This window comes from Ostrea edulis, chromosome 3 (assembly GCF_947568905.1).
Source record: "Ostrea edulis chromosome 3, xbOstEdul1.1, whole genome shotgun sequence".
Classification (NCBI taxonomy): Eukaryota; Metazoa; Mollusca; class Bivalvia; order Ostreida; family Ostreidae; genus Ostrea; species Ostrea edulis.
Window position 1 is genome coordinate 54,399,735 of NC_079166.1, and position 14,753 is coordinate 54,414,487.

A 14,753-nucleotide genomic window follows, 5' to 3' on the forward strand; every position below is an offset into this window, starting at 1 on the left:
ATTAGATTTGATAGGCTTCCGCTTGACGGACTCACCTTAAATATTTTCGATAACTAGGCTGAAGATTTAGCTCCAGCCAAAAATACTGCAATGTATAAATACTTTTGGGAAACAATCATTAGAACTGTGTAAATCTACAGGTGTTCGAACTGTTAACGGAAGAACAAGTGGTGATTAATGTGAAAACATTACGTCTTATAGTAAAAGAGGGTTTAGTTTGATTGATTGTTTTAACAGAAAACATTTGTCTATCAAGCATTAGCAAGTTTGTATCTGGAGTTTTCATAGTCTTTTCTGACCATGTTAGAAATGAAGGTCCCGTGTTAAAGAACCCTCACAGTTACAGCCGTAAGTGTTCAACATAGGTCTAAATGTGTGGTTCTTCACCTACAATTGGTGACGTCTCAATATGAGAGAAAAATTCTCGACGGGGCGTAAAACAAACAAATAACCAACCAAGTTTTCAAAATAAAGTTTTCAACTTCGACTTCAGAAATTCCACAAATTTGGAAAAAGATTGAGTAGATACTGTCATCATGTGGATTATGCACGAGATTAGCTAAAATGCAAACTTTTCTGAGAGGAAAAATAATAATTTGTGTTATTATAGTTTCCTTATATCTGATCTATATGTTTCCGAGATTTGCCCTAAATCTGTTATCAAAGCTAGTCCAATTCTAGCATCGGACCAAGTTTGCTGAGCAATTCAAACCCGTAGCTTTTGATGTGTACAAAAAAGAGGTTATCCTTCTTTGAGACTTTTTCAAACATAGCTGCAGTTCTGTAGTCTTTGGCCGGATGAATTAGAACAGGACCTCCAGGTCTCATCTCTTGACTTGAAACCTTCACATTCTTTTGAATTGTGATATTCTAGATTCACCGCTGAATCTTCTTCAGTCACAACGGAAGAGAGTAAGCTGCATAAGAAGACTGAACTGCGTCCTTATTCTTTTCATTTCTATTTGTAAAGTGGTGTAATTTCTTGTTTGGAAGTTATTGTATATTCATTTCTATCTGACCGTTATAAACGTGTATGTTATGCACCTGTATATTTATATTGTGAATATGTTTATGAACTTATGTTATTTACATCTCTTCAAATGTTTATTTGTTTACTTGTTAAAGTTTTTTTCTTTCATTTTTCTTTACTTTTTCATCTTTGTCATGCAACAAGGGCAAATGTACATTTACCATTTAAAGTTAATTCAATGAAACGGATTAATATAAGTTAATTGCTAAAACTTGTTTCAGAATCCAGTGTGCATATTAATTATTGTATATATTTAAGTTGACATATTCAAATGAAATAAAGTTTAAACTAAAAAATCAAAAGTCAAAGGTATATATATTGCAGTATTTGGATGGATTTTGCCGCGAGCTTACAAGTTTCATTGTAGAGACGCACAACTGGACGTGTTAAAATTCCCACTAAATGAAAGTTAGATGTATCAAATCTATTTATCATACCGGTAACCAAGTTGTAACAAGTCAAGGAGATTTATAAAATTAGGTATGATTGGGATCGAAGTTATGGGAACTGAGTCCTAGACACATAATTGCTTTAATTAGAAGATAGATAGTAATAAAAGTAAAGTCATTTAAACAAGAGACTACATCACTCACCTCAGCTGCAGTTCATAGCAATAAACAAGAGACTACATCACCCACCTCAGCTGCAGTTCATAGCAATAAACAAGAGACTACATCGCTCACCTCAGAAGCAGTTCATAGCAATAAACAAGAGACTACATCGCTCACCTTAGCAGCAGTTCATAGCAATAAATAAGCTTGAGCAAAACTATCATTATACAAGAAGCATGGTTCAGAGAAAAACTTTTCAATGGTAACGACTAAAAATTCATTAATTATCAAACATAATATTAAACTGACTACAAATTAATTAAATATCATATGCCCTTCTAGACTGGTATGGCCTTCCATATTAACAAATCTAATAAAGGTTGTAGTTGAGAAGTCTCGAGAGTTCTACTCCACGCAATACACCGCCATATTGTTTTAGTTGTACACTCGGAGGTTCTCGCGTTGCTCATACCTCGAACACAATCTCTAACCAGAGTTATCGTTCCCGCTACGCTCCACTAATACCTCTGTCAACGTCTAAAAATCATATCAAAACGTACTAAAACTAACTTAGCATATCAAACTGTAATGATCATATCTAAGCAAATCAAACACTTGTCTGAATTTTATAAACGCAGAAGCTGGTAAATATGAGACACCTGAGCGAATTAATAGATTTTATATAAATATTCATTCATTCATTCATCCAATAATACTAGAATAATCATGGAATTCGTTGTTTTTGTGAACTTACTGTAAGATTTTAAGCTTAACACTAAAATTTGTAAAATCATACTTTATAATGCAATAGGTAGAAATAAGTTTTGCCAAGAATCTTGACATTCAGACGTTGACAGAGGTGTTATCGCGTAGCGTAATACGCCCTCTGGTGAGATATTGCCTCAAACACTGACCTCGGACGTGATCGGATTGTCACTATATTTGGTTTTTACATTCACGCTAGTCTCGCTTTCCCCAAACTCTCGCTGTACAGACTTTAAAAGAATTTAAGTGACAGTATTTGTTTGTATGCCAAGGCAATCCCTTGCAAAAAGCAACGCCATGTAAACGTCGCCTGTAGCCATCTTTAAGCATTTTAAAAACACGAAGCAGAAAAAGAGTAAACGGGTACATGTAGTTCCAGCAAAGAAATGCATCAAATCGGTGCATATCCCTAAACCAATCACATCCGAGGTCTGTGTGAAACGTAGCGGAATCATCCGAAGATTGCCGACTGTACTTTGCATGCATGTCAAAGGTCAGAATAGAAAGCTATAAATCAATAATGAACATTGAATGTTTATCGTTTGAATACAGTTTTCTAATATTTTTATACGAACTTTAAAACATTTTTGTTATGTAATCTTTTGTGTGTTTTGTACATTATATAACAGTTCGAATGGATAGTTTTCGGACCTTATCCTTTACTCATACTCTTCATATTTCGATCAGATTGCGTATACTCTACACCAACCGAAAGTTTTGTCATAATGAAATAAATAGGGGGATGATAAACAGGGGGTGGGGGAGGCAAATGTAATAAGATAAAACGTCTAATAAAATGACCTGTCACATCCATGCTGCCATAAATTCCCCTCTTGAAACTATGAATAATGAAACTTACTCAAATCACACTGTACATAAAACTTCTCAGTTCTACAGTAGCCATTACTAGCGTAAATAAAACAGTATGAAAATGTTACAACAATTGATAACCACCTTTTGATCATGTTGAAATCCAAGCCATATTTCATTTCACTTTTCAAAGATTGACAGAGGTCATCCACCGTTTAATTTTGTTTTATAAGCATCAGAAAAGTAATTAAGAATTCAATACAAAATTCGAAAGACTGGTTAGTCGTGTCTACCATAAGAACTCAGATCTATTTTTTTCCTTTTAATCTTTGACTCACTAACTTCCGCATCTGGCCTGGAGGTTATAAAACTTTTTTGAGCACATTCTCATACTCAGACTCAAACTATGTTCTCTAAATCGTACACATTGTCAAAAGTGAAGGTTATAAAACTCTTATAAAATCATGCTCACACTCAAATGGAGAACATGCTCAAGATTTTTCGAGTATGTTTCAAAGCCTACTTAGAGTTATACCCAAAACAAAAATGGCTGAGTTTGAGTACGATAAAAGTTTTATAACCTCCAGGCCTAGATGTTTCAAACATACGGAACAAAATTCCATTGACGATTCCTTACACGAATGTATATCTACTATCGTGAAGACTTGGACGTAATTCTATTAATTTTTACCGTTGACCCATTAACTTCCTCAATTGTGAATGTTTTACTTTCATATGGAAATAACTCGTCGATATGGACGGTTTTTATGCAGTAACTCTTCTGACAATCATTTGGTTTTCGTATTTCGAAATGTCAGGCGCTTTGAGGTGTTTAGGGTATGTATTGCACCTATATATTTCTGCATGTTACTTAAAGGATTCAGAATATTTCTATTCACTTTTTATGATGTATATGTAGAATGTGACGATAATGTCGGGGGGTTACTTCCTATACTGGCAAACAATTTTCCTCCAAATCTAACACATAAAGGAAAACATTACAAATATAAATTTGTTTAATCTATTGAATTTAGCGATTAAAATGAATACATTTCATTAGACAAAGCTTCTCCTATACATTTTCCACTATTCGCCCTAACTTGTAAAATATAACATCTAAATTGCGTCAATTACGTTTAGTAGATTAATTAGCAATTATTGTTCCATCAGAAAGTTTGATTTCATTTCTGAATATGAAAGAAACTGTTTTACTCTGCATAGCCATTCATTTTCATCACTGAAATCAAACAATGCTCGAGGCCATGGAAAAAACTGTCAAGTTTGGTTATGAAGCTAAGTCCACCACGCCAGCATGTACAATACAGGGGTACTTGGGGAGTACGTATAATCATGCTATTTGTCATAATTGAAACCATATTCGAAATGCAAATACGAATGGATTCACATCAACCAATGTTTTGTACGAAATAAACGTTTGCTTTCTCATTTATTTAATTTCTCGATGAAAGCACTATGACGCATAAGTCACTTACATCAAGGAATATGAAACTAGGGAATTAACGTCCGTGTTTTTACATGGTGTACATATGCGAGATGAAGATAACGAACAGTGATCAATCTTAGAACTCCTATAAGCAATACAAAACAGAGAGTTGGGCAAACACGGACCCTTGGATATACCAGAGGTGGGATTAGGTGCCTAGGAGGAGTAAGCATCCCCTGTCGACCGGTCACACCCGCCGTGAGCCCTGTATCAAGTGTCTTGATCAGGTAAACGGAGTTATCCGTAGTCAAAATCAATGTGCCAAGAAAGGCCTAACAATCGGTATGAAACACATCAGACAGCATTTGACCCAATGATAGGTTGTATTAGCAAACTACATGTAGATCGTTATAACGACCATAAAATTTGCGAAATGCTGACTTTAAACGAGACTGTTGAAACCCTGCACAGAGCATGGGATTTGTGTATAATCGGTTTAGCTGATTATAAAGCTACCATCTAATGCATTCATACCCCCGTAATTAGATAAATCGATAGTATGTCCTCTCACTACAAAACAAGCAGAGTCTGTCGTTACATTGTACTACCAGAAAAACTGGTATATAACTATCAAAAGCACAGCCTTCCATACCTAATATCAATAAACGTACACCAATGTACACACACAAGTATCCAAAATACGCCATCCATGGGCTCACTTCAATTTGTACCAGAGTACGTACCTAGTTAGTGGGGTTACAAGGTTCTGTTTTGCTTCCCATGTAAAATATTCCAGCCAATCACATTCATCGTTTGGAAACTGACACATGCGCAGTATCATTACGATACCGCCATATTGCTACCACACTAACCTTCGTAGAAGGCAGGGTTAGTGTTGGATAGAGTTCAAATATCACATTACGTTATAAGATTACAATTCGGAAAGTCCAGTTACGAACTAAGTATCCCCACGTAAATCAATTGAAACTGGTCAAATGACAGAAAAGGAATCTATTTTTTTTTTTTTTTTTTTTGCAATCGTCAGTTATTTTCAAAAAAATTAACATTTGAGACATGTTTACATAATTATTGTAACAAAATTATAATTGCTTAAGCGATTCACAGACATATCATTAGATATCATATAATGAGTGTTATTTCATATTAATGTTGTAGAAGAAACGGCAAGTTTGAATGCTGCAATGGTTATAGGTGGAACGACACGACAAAAAACTGCAGTACAAGTAACACAATATCATTCTTATTTCTTATTGATGACGCTACGATTGATATTTCTGTAAAAGTAAGAGGCTTCCTAGAGAAATCTGAAACATATAATACTCAAATCAGAAGTGAAATTTAACACTTCTCCGTACATGTATTTCCTAAAATTTTATTTACACACTTTGGGAAATTGATCTGACCGAGAAATACAGATCCAACATCTTCGTCTTCTACCCGACAAGGTAACATTTAACAAAAAAACTGACACCATCCGAATTCAAATGGATACCATAGCTTCACAGAATCTGTAAACATTAAAGAATACTACTACGACCTCTATCTGCGAACAATTTGATAATTCAATGCAAAAGTGGTGTATCAATACCTATCTATCTATTCATTTATTTATCTTTCTATTTCGATATCTATCTATATCGGTCTATTTATTGAATAAATAGACCGATATAGATAGATATCTAAATAGAAAGATAAATAAATGAATAGATGGATAGGTATTGATACACCAGTTTTGCATTGAATTATCAAATTGTTCGCAGATAGAGGCAGTAGTTGTATTCTTCTATCATTCTATCATGTCTATCTACCCTATCTTACTACCTACATGAACTGTTCATCTATTTATTTATATATATATAAATATATATCTTGTATTTATTCATATTACTGCCTGCTATTTTCGCGGAGGTCCGGGATGAAAAGGAACTGCAGTAATGCAGTCTGGAAATAAAACGAATTCATCGAAAACAAAGTGCAAATAGGTCTCCTTCAAAAAACGAAGATAATCAGAAAGGAAACCACAATTCTGAATCTAAATTGAATTTGGCGTATTTCATTGACAAAAAACAACAAAAGGATTACGCACAATTAAAAATCTTAGATAGCCACACTCTCCCATTACAAAAAATTATGAAATTGTCATACATCATGAGTAATCTACAACGGACACAAAGAAATACAATGCATGAATATTATTTGTGTTTACAGAGCGTAGTATCGTTATTAAATTATAGTGAAGAAGTATGTAATTATTTCTTCTTCAGAAAAACGGCCACATTCATTTAGAAAAGATTGAATAGCTTGAAAAGTTCTAAATTTTGTACATCAGAATGAGAATCACCCCCCCCCCCCCCCCCCCCCCCCCCCCCCCCCCCCCTCCATTTAATGCTATTGGGGAATGAATCTTTTATTCTGATGAACAAAATTTAGAACTTTACAAGGTTATTCAATCTTTAACCTTGAAATTCACAGTTTTGTAGAGAGTACTTTGGTAAAGTGATATATATCAATAACAACTAATGACTAATGAATCTCTGAGTGGTTGATATCACGTTCTTCTATTCCTGGTGTGTAGGATACGATACTTTACAATTATCATCCGGGAAAACAATCAATACGTGTCTAAAACGAGAAATGATATATAGGATTACACCAAATTTCACCCGGGAACATTCAATACATGTCTCAAACGAGAAATTATCCTTGAATATTATATAAAATTACACCAAAATTCCAAACAATCTATTTTACTATAATTAAATTATCGTGACACGTTATCTATGAACAGGAAATAAAATCTCAGAGCATAATTCAATGAGGAAATAAGAATTTAATGGAAATATTTTCATATCCTGATTTGTGACAATATCAAATTACATGTATCTAACTTAATGATTTTAACGAGCATACCTTGAATAACATGACATCAATACTAGTATTCGATTGTGTAATTTATCTATGTACACTTGCAATGGTCCTCATTCTATGACTGAACATCTTCCACAGAGAAAACACAACAGAGATGGATCACTTTGTCCACCTGTCCGTTCCCTTGACCTCTGTGTCCACCTGTCCGTTCCCTTGACCTCTGTGTCCACCTGTCCGTTCCTTTAACCTCTGTGTCCACCTGTCCGTTCCCTTGACCTCTGTGTCCACCTGTCCGTTCCCTTGACCTCTGTGCCCACCTGTCCGTTCCTTTGACCTCTGTGTCCACCTGTCCGTTCCCTTGACCTCTGTGTCCACCTGTCCGTTCCCTTGACCTCTGTGTCCACCTGTCCGTTCCCTTGACCTCTGTTACAAAACCAGTCAAAACCGGTATTGCGCAGACAGAACCAGTTGTTGCGTTTTGCATACGGATTCAGCGGTACATATTACTGCTCACTGAAAACATCACTGCACACACATCATTGAATGTTTCGTGTCATTAACATACGAAGAAAGGAGAAAATGTAAATCAATCAATGCTTTTATAAATAACACAAATTCATAGGAAAATCCTTACAGTCCGCAGGAGATATTACATGTACATGCAACGATAAAAACTACAAACGAACTACAAACCAAAGACCAGTGATTAATTATGCAAATGATAATAATTATTATGTTTTCATCATTTGAACACCAATACATATGCGCCTTTCACTAACACTCTCATACTGATTAAAGAGAGTGATATAGAAAAATACTTATTGTTCGAGAAAACAGTCATGATTAATTGATAAATCATTGCCACTTAGATATTTGTTCCATCAATTTTTCTTCTAAAATGTAGTACTCATATAAACATTTCAAAACATCATCAAAAGCAATGTTGACATTTTTCAAGAATGTTGGAATATGTATCTTTTTACTAAGAGGATTATAAAGTTTATAACCATGGAATCCATGGAAAACTAAAAATAACAGTTTGTACATCAAATTCCATTTTTTTACGAGAGTTTTCAAAACTTCAGTCAGATAATGCTGTCTACAAATGGACAATAAGAAATTGTTTCTGGTTCTAGTGCACATATTGAACAAAGTGGAGAGTTCTTAATTTTAGCATACATGTAGGACTTTGTTAGTACCTAACATTCTATGAATGATTCTATAGTTGAATCATATCAGTATCAGTCCTGAATCTTTTGACAAGGATTTAATGTTTATATACACGTTTCCAACTAAAATCTAATTGCAAGTTTAAATCATTAACCCATTCATTTTCGTGTCATAATTTTGATGTTAATAGTCATAAATATATCTGTATCCCTTTCTTTGCATTTAAACATGATTTTGATTAATTCAGGTTGATAGGGAAAGTTTTATCACGTATTAACAGTTTGACAATAGTTTGTTTCAGTCCTTCATATGTAGTAAATGGAATTTCAATTGAGTGATAATTTGTAAGACTTTGGTAGCTGATAAAATTACTTTGTGTATCTAAGAAATCACACTTTGTCATATAATGGCTCGCAAAATATGCATTCATTTTGAATATTTATTTCATCATTATACCATAGGGGTTCATAGAAGTTATGAAAATGTTTCAGCTGGAAATTTCAGAAAGTCTGCAAAGTGAAATAAAGTTTCAAAAAGGAGTTTCGCTTACAGTATGCAGGTCCAAAATTAAATTATTTTGTAATGTTAAACCCTATAATTTCAGAAAAATACTATAATCCAGCTAGAATTAATTGTAAAGAGTCTCCTGAGCCAGTTCGCTTGAGAGATTTAATGTCTGTTTTTATAGTAGTCATGCTACACCCGCCATTTTCAAAACCTAATTGTAATGAATTTTTTTTCCTAGAAATTTTCTCAATTTTGTTCCCTCATATAAATTGGTAGAGAGTTTTTACAATACAAGCTGCTGTATCTATTGCGAACTTGGATTTGGAAGAGAAATGAATAAATGTGTAAATTGTAATAAAAACAAACTTTACTATTGTAATTTTTCAATAAGGAGAAACATTTTTTACTATTGGTTTCTTCGTTTATGGACAACCTTAAGCCTGTTATTAAAATTAAGCTTTTCCATGTTCTTAAGGTTTGTAGTTTGTGTTATGCCTAGATCTGCTGTCCATTGTAATACAGTATCACTACAAAGCGTATCTTTTGTGTTAATTTTAGAGTCAATGCAAACTGCTTTTGTTTTGGAAACATTAGGTTTTAAACATGAAAATTGAAAGAAAACATCAAGTTTAAAGACTTTTTTAATCATCCCAAAATAAAATTGTGTCATTTGCATGTTGTATTCGACAACAGTTTTTCTTATTTGTCTTAATGCCTTTGGTAGTTTTGTTTTGTCGTATCATATGTCCTAAAACTTCTACACAAAGATTGAATAGATAAGGAGATGTCTTGACGACAATTCCTAACAATTTCGAAAAATTGCAAAAAAAAGCCCATCATTCTGAATGGCACGTAATTTGGCCTTATTGTACAACACTGATATCTTTTGAATAAGGTAGGGGTCAAAAGAAAGAGCTAGTGATTTAAATATATTTTGGAACTGTATATTTTCCTGCTTTTTTATTGAATTATTTTGACTGTGTGATATCAACTCTTTCTATTTGGATTATATATATATATATATATATATATATATATATATATATATATAAAAGGCATTGTACATAGATGTCCATGATATGGTCAAATGCTTTTTAAAAATCAAGTAAAAGCATACCTGAGGAGTACTTTTCTTGTACAGTATAACATCGTATAGATCATTCGTGTATGTCCCCCAATAACATTTTCTGAGGAAACCCTTTTTATTGTTATGGATTAGAAAAATAAGAACATTTCTTATTCTGTTTGCTATACATGGTGAAGCAATTATGTACGTTACATTAAGAAGTGATATTGGACGTCAAGAAATTCTCTGGGTTTGTCTCGTTTGTACAATCTAGTGATAATTCCCTTGTCGTAACTTCAGGGTGTCTTCCCGGGTACTTCGGAGACAACTGTACCAGCCACTGTAGTCCTGGTCGGTATGGGGAGGGCTGTGCTCGGGTATGTACGGGGTGTGAGAAGGCTATCTGCAATGTTTCCTATGGATGCCCGGTCACAACAGGTACCCTGTACAATCCTATACATCTGTATCAATGATTCACTAATCTTTTTCTCCAAAGAGATGTATTCGTTAGGATTCGATAGACTTTATATTTAGCAACTGTTAACATTTATTTTCTTAGATTAAAGAAAAGCCATTTTATATCATCGATATATGCAGTCTTGTACATTAAAGATACGGTCCATTTTTCAGAAGCACCATTGGCACCACTTCGACAATATCAAAGCACTTATCTCCGTCTTAACCTTACAGAAACCACTGAGAATAAACACGAGGAGGTCTGGCAGATGATATCTGCCGTCTTCTCGGCTGGAACATTTGTCGCTGTCATCACAGCGTTAACCATCAAATGTGTTGGTAGGTGGAGAACAACTACCGGGGCAGCATCAGAGAGTAAGGGTCCCGTGTTAACTAACCAGAACTACCAGGCACTAAACAGCAAAACCGTCTTCAGTGGAATGGCAAATGTCGTGATCAGCTTAAACACAACGGAGAAAAACTTCTCAGTCGTCATGAAAACTGAAGAAAGTGCAGCAGCATTTCAGTTAGATGGTGTGGCGCCAAACGGTATCACAACTTCTGGGAACACGTGGAACGGAAGTGAAAAGGTCTACGAATCACTTCAATAGTCATTGCATGTCGATCTAAAACCTTTGAAAATGAATCAAAGACAACACGATTTTCCTATAAAATTTACACAATAAGTGACTGTTTTCTTACATCTATATATGTACAATGTATTCCAATATGGTGCGACACATATATATAGATATAGGAATCTGATAAATTGTATTCCTTAGTCAGAACTTTGAGATTTGTCATTCACAGTCACGTGTATACAATGTCACTATTGTAATATGTATAAAACACTACTGCTAATGTTATGTTATCATTATTACAGTAATATGAAAGAAATAAATTTGGTTAATATACAGTAATTTCGATTTAGTTTACTCATGAGGCAATGTTAGAAGTATTATTGAACACATGTCCTACAATTTCCTAAGTAAATTTTTAAACATGACTAGTACTACTACCTGACGGGTGCACGAGATACCGATATTAAAAAAATAATAAGATTAGATTCTCGAATGAGTATGAGCAGCGAACGGCTTAATGAGTAGACCTATACTACGTCACAATCAAATGTAAATGCGGAACCACGCGTGCGTTTTCCGAAATGTGGTATTTTAAAGATATCGGTTTGATTTTTACATGCGATATGAATGTCCGATATTGATTCCTTCCAAGGCGTTCTTATCAGCTGCGGTCAAATTTTGTATTAAAAGGGGGGGGGGGGGGGGGAGGGGGGGGCTAAAGATGATTCAAGCTTTAGAAAAAATCGGTTGGAGAACAGACAACATTTTGGCGGATGAGGGCGTCCGTGAGGTACATTGACTATTCATGTATGTAAAAGTTTTACAATGATCCATGTTCAACATATGGAATTACGCGGGCATCAGAAAGTTGGAGAGACGGATGGGAAAGGGGGACCAATTCATATTTCCACCAGCATCATAATAATATTATTGTTTCTTTTGTGAGGATCCGGGTTAAAAGAGGTCCTCAGTACCCCCATGCTTGTCGCAAGAGGCGACTAAATGGGACGGTCCTTCGGATGAGACCCCAAAACCCGAGACCCCGTGTCACAGCAGGATCCCTACTTAAAGGCCGTCGGCGTCGAGCATAAGTCTCCACATGAGTAAAAAAATTCTCGAGCGTAATAATTGCTAATTCAAAACTACGCAGCTGTTGAATCCAAATTATCATGAACAAATACATGGTAAGCTTGTGTAAAAATAAAAGTTCATACCTCGCTGCTCCTGTGACCACATACTAGTACATCGTAGTTGTGTTCGCTGCTCCAATGTTGCAGATATTGACGCAAACTTCAAAGAACGACTGCAAATGATTTGTTTTATTTCACCGATCGTCATAAATTTGTCATTTTCCCCTCATCCCCTCTCCTTTTGTTAGCTCTTCTGAGCCGAAGGCTCAAAGAGCTAATCATATGGCCATATGTGTGGCGTGCGGTGTGCGTCAACTTTTTGGAAAAAGGGCTATATCTCAAAAACCCTTGGCCAATTTTTGTCAAATTTGTCACAGGGTATCCTTGGCCCAAGGGCTTTCATTTGTACTAAAACTAGGGTTGTGACCCTTTAACAAGGGGAAATACTTAGGAAAATGTAAACAAAAGTAGTGGTTGCTAAAAAATCTTCTTCTCAAGAACCACTGAGCAAATTATCACCAAACTTATGCATAAAGATGAGCATAGGCTGTAGATAAAAATTGTTCAAGGCATCATCCTGGGGCAAAGGGTGTGGTCTCAAGGTCACTTCAAAGTTGACCTTAAATTTTGTTTTGTTAAAACTTTGATATTTTGCTTAATATAAGGACTAGGATCATGAAATTATGTCAGTTGATGCATCTTAGGACCTAATATCATGTTGTCTCAAAAGTAGGTCATGATGACCTACTTTTTGAATTTCGCAGGTAATTATTAATAAATAAATTTTGATGCATATCTTGGACACTTTTGAGCCTATGAGCATCAAAAGTTGTCAGTTGATGGATCATAGGACCTTGAAGTGCGTCATGAAAAAAGTATGTCACCATGATCTACTTTCTGAATTTTATGGCTAATCATTTATGAGTACATTTTAGATTGTTACTTCAGATACTGAGAGGTTTAGAATCATCAAACCTTGTAAGTTGATGCGTCTAGAGGCCTCGAAACATATTTTTTTTTCAAAAAAAAGTAGGTCACAGTGACCTACTTTTTGAATTTTGCAGAGATTCAAATTTCACATTTTCATTTTAGATGCATATTTTGGACACCATGAAAGCTAGGATCATCAAACTTTGTCAGTTGATGCATCTTAGTTTATTGACCAAAAAGTAGGTCACCGTGACCTACTTTTGGAATTTGACGGCTATATTTTAATATTTCAGAAACTATTTGACTTACAATCATCAAACTTTGTCAGTTGATGGGTCTTGAGTCTTCAGAGTGTGTCGACCAAAAAGTAGGTCACTGTGACCTACTTTTGGAATTTGACGTTTATATCTGAATATTTCAGATACTATTTGACTTCAATTATCAAACTTTGTCAGTTGATGCATCTTGAGTCTTTGGAGTGTGTCGACCAAAAAGTAGGTCACTGTGGCCATTCTTCAACAATGGCATGAAATTTAATTGCATTAAAAATCAGACAGAATACAATGCGATTCCCTTGTTCTAATTGTATGCAGAGTAAATTCGGTATTTAGCACCCCAACCGTCTCTATGTCCCTTGAAAAAATTCATGTAGAAGAGAAATATGTACTATCCAGATATGCACGTGGGTTAAGTAACTTCATTTTGTAATTATTTTGATTGCTTAATTTAATAGTGTACTGTATGATATCCCCTTCATACACTATCATGTGATAGGTCTTTAAAACCTTGTTTATAATTGATGAATCTTGGTTAGTGAGAATTTTTGCCTGTTCTACAATGTATCAGAAGCGCGATTCTAGGCCCATAGGCCTCTTTTTTTCAAAATTTTTGGGGCGGCATCTGTATAACGCGATTAGTTCCTTATTGAAATTGCATCTACATAGATCAGCGTAAGTGGTGTACATGTATGTATATCCAATTTATGTACATGCAAATGATTTCATGATAAAAGATCGAACACACATTACACACATGCATTAATCATATAAGCAAAACTATCAAAATTCAGTTTGTTACTTTCGTTTTACATTCACATTGTGAATATCCTCTTCTAGAATGATTTGTTTTCAGATAAAATGTAAAATCTACTTGCAAACCACATGTATCTTATAATACTTATAGTTTAACATAGTTGAAATTATTATCCAAGGTTGTAAATATACTCAAATTTCACATGTCGTATGAAAATATGATAATGTAGAATTCAAGATTTGGGGGGGGGGGGGGGGGGGGGGGGGGGGGTATTTGTTGTAGAGCTTATAGCTTTTAAAATGATACATCAACATATGATTTTCTTACGCAAATCCTTTTTGAGATAATAATCTGTAAATTAGAAACAATTTATTCAAGGTTTAGTCCATAAA

General features: G+C 34.7%; 1 protein-coding gene across 4 annotated transcripts; it reads left to right on the forward strand.

The window, feature by feature from the left end:
• Nucleotides 1-3,556: 3,556 nt before the first annotated feature.
• LOC125675288 (uncharacterized) lies at nucleotides 3,557-11,608 on the forward strand. Of its 4 annotated transcripts, none has more exons than XM_048912817.2 (4): nucleotides 3,557-3,993; nucleotides 5,777-5,844; nucleotides 10,533-10,670; nucleotides 10,863-11,608. In XM_048912817.2, the coding sequence occupies exons 1-4, from the start codon at nucleotides 3,911-3,913 to the stop codon at nucleotides 11,297-11,299; spliced, it is 726 nt and encodes a 241-aa protein (XP_048768774.1). In that variant the 5' UTR covers nucleotides 3,557-3,910; the 3' UTR covers nucleotides 11,300-11,608. The 4 variants fall into 4 exon arrangements, with proteins under 4 accessions (XP_048768774.1, XP_056014129.1, XP_048768775.1 ...); XM_056158154.1 differs by having other exon boundaries at nucleotides 3,631-3,993; nucleotides 5,777-5,838; nucleotides 10,923-11,608; XM_048912818.2 differs by having other exon boundaries at nucleotides 3,655-3,993; nucleotides 5,777-5,838.
• Nucleotides 11,609-14,753: the final 3,145 nt, after the last annotated feature.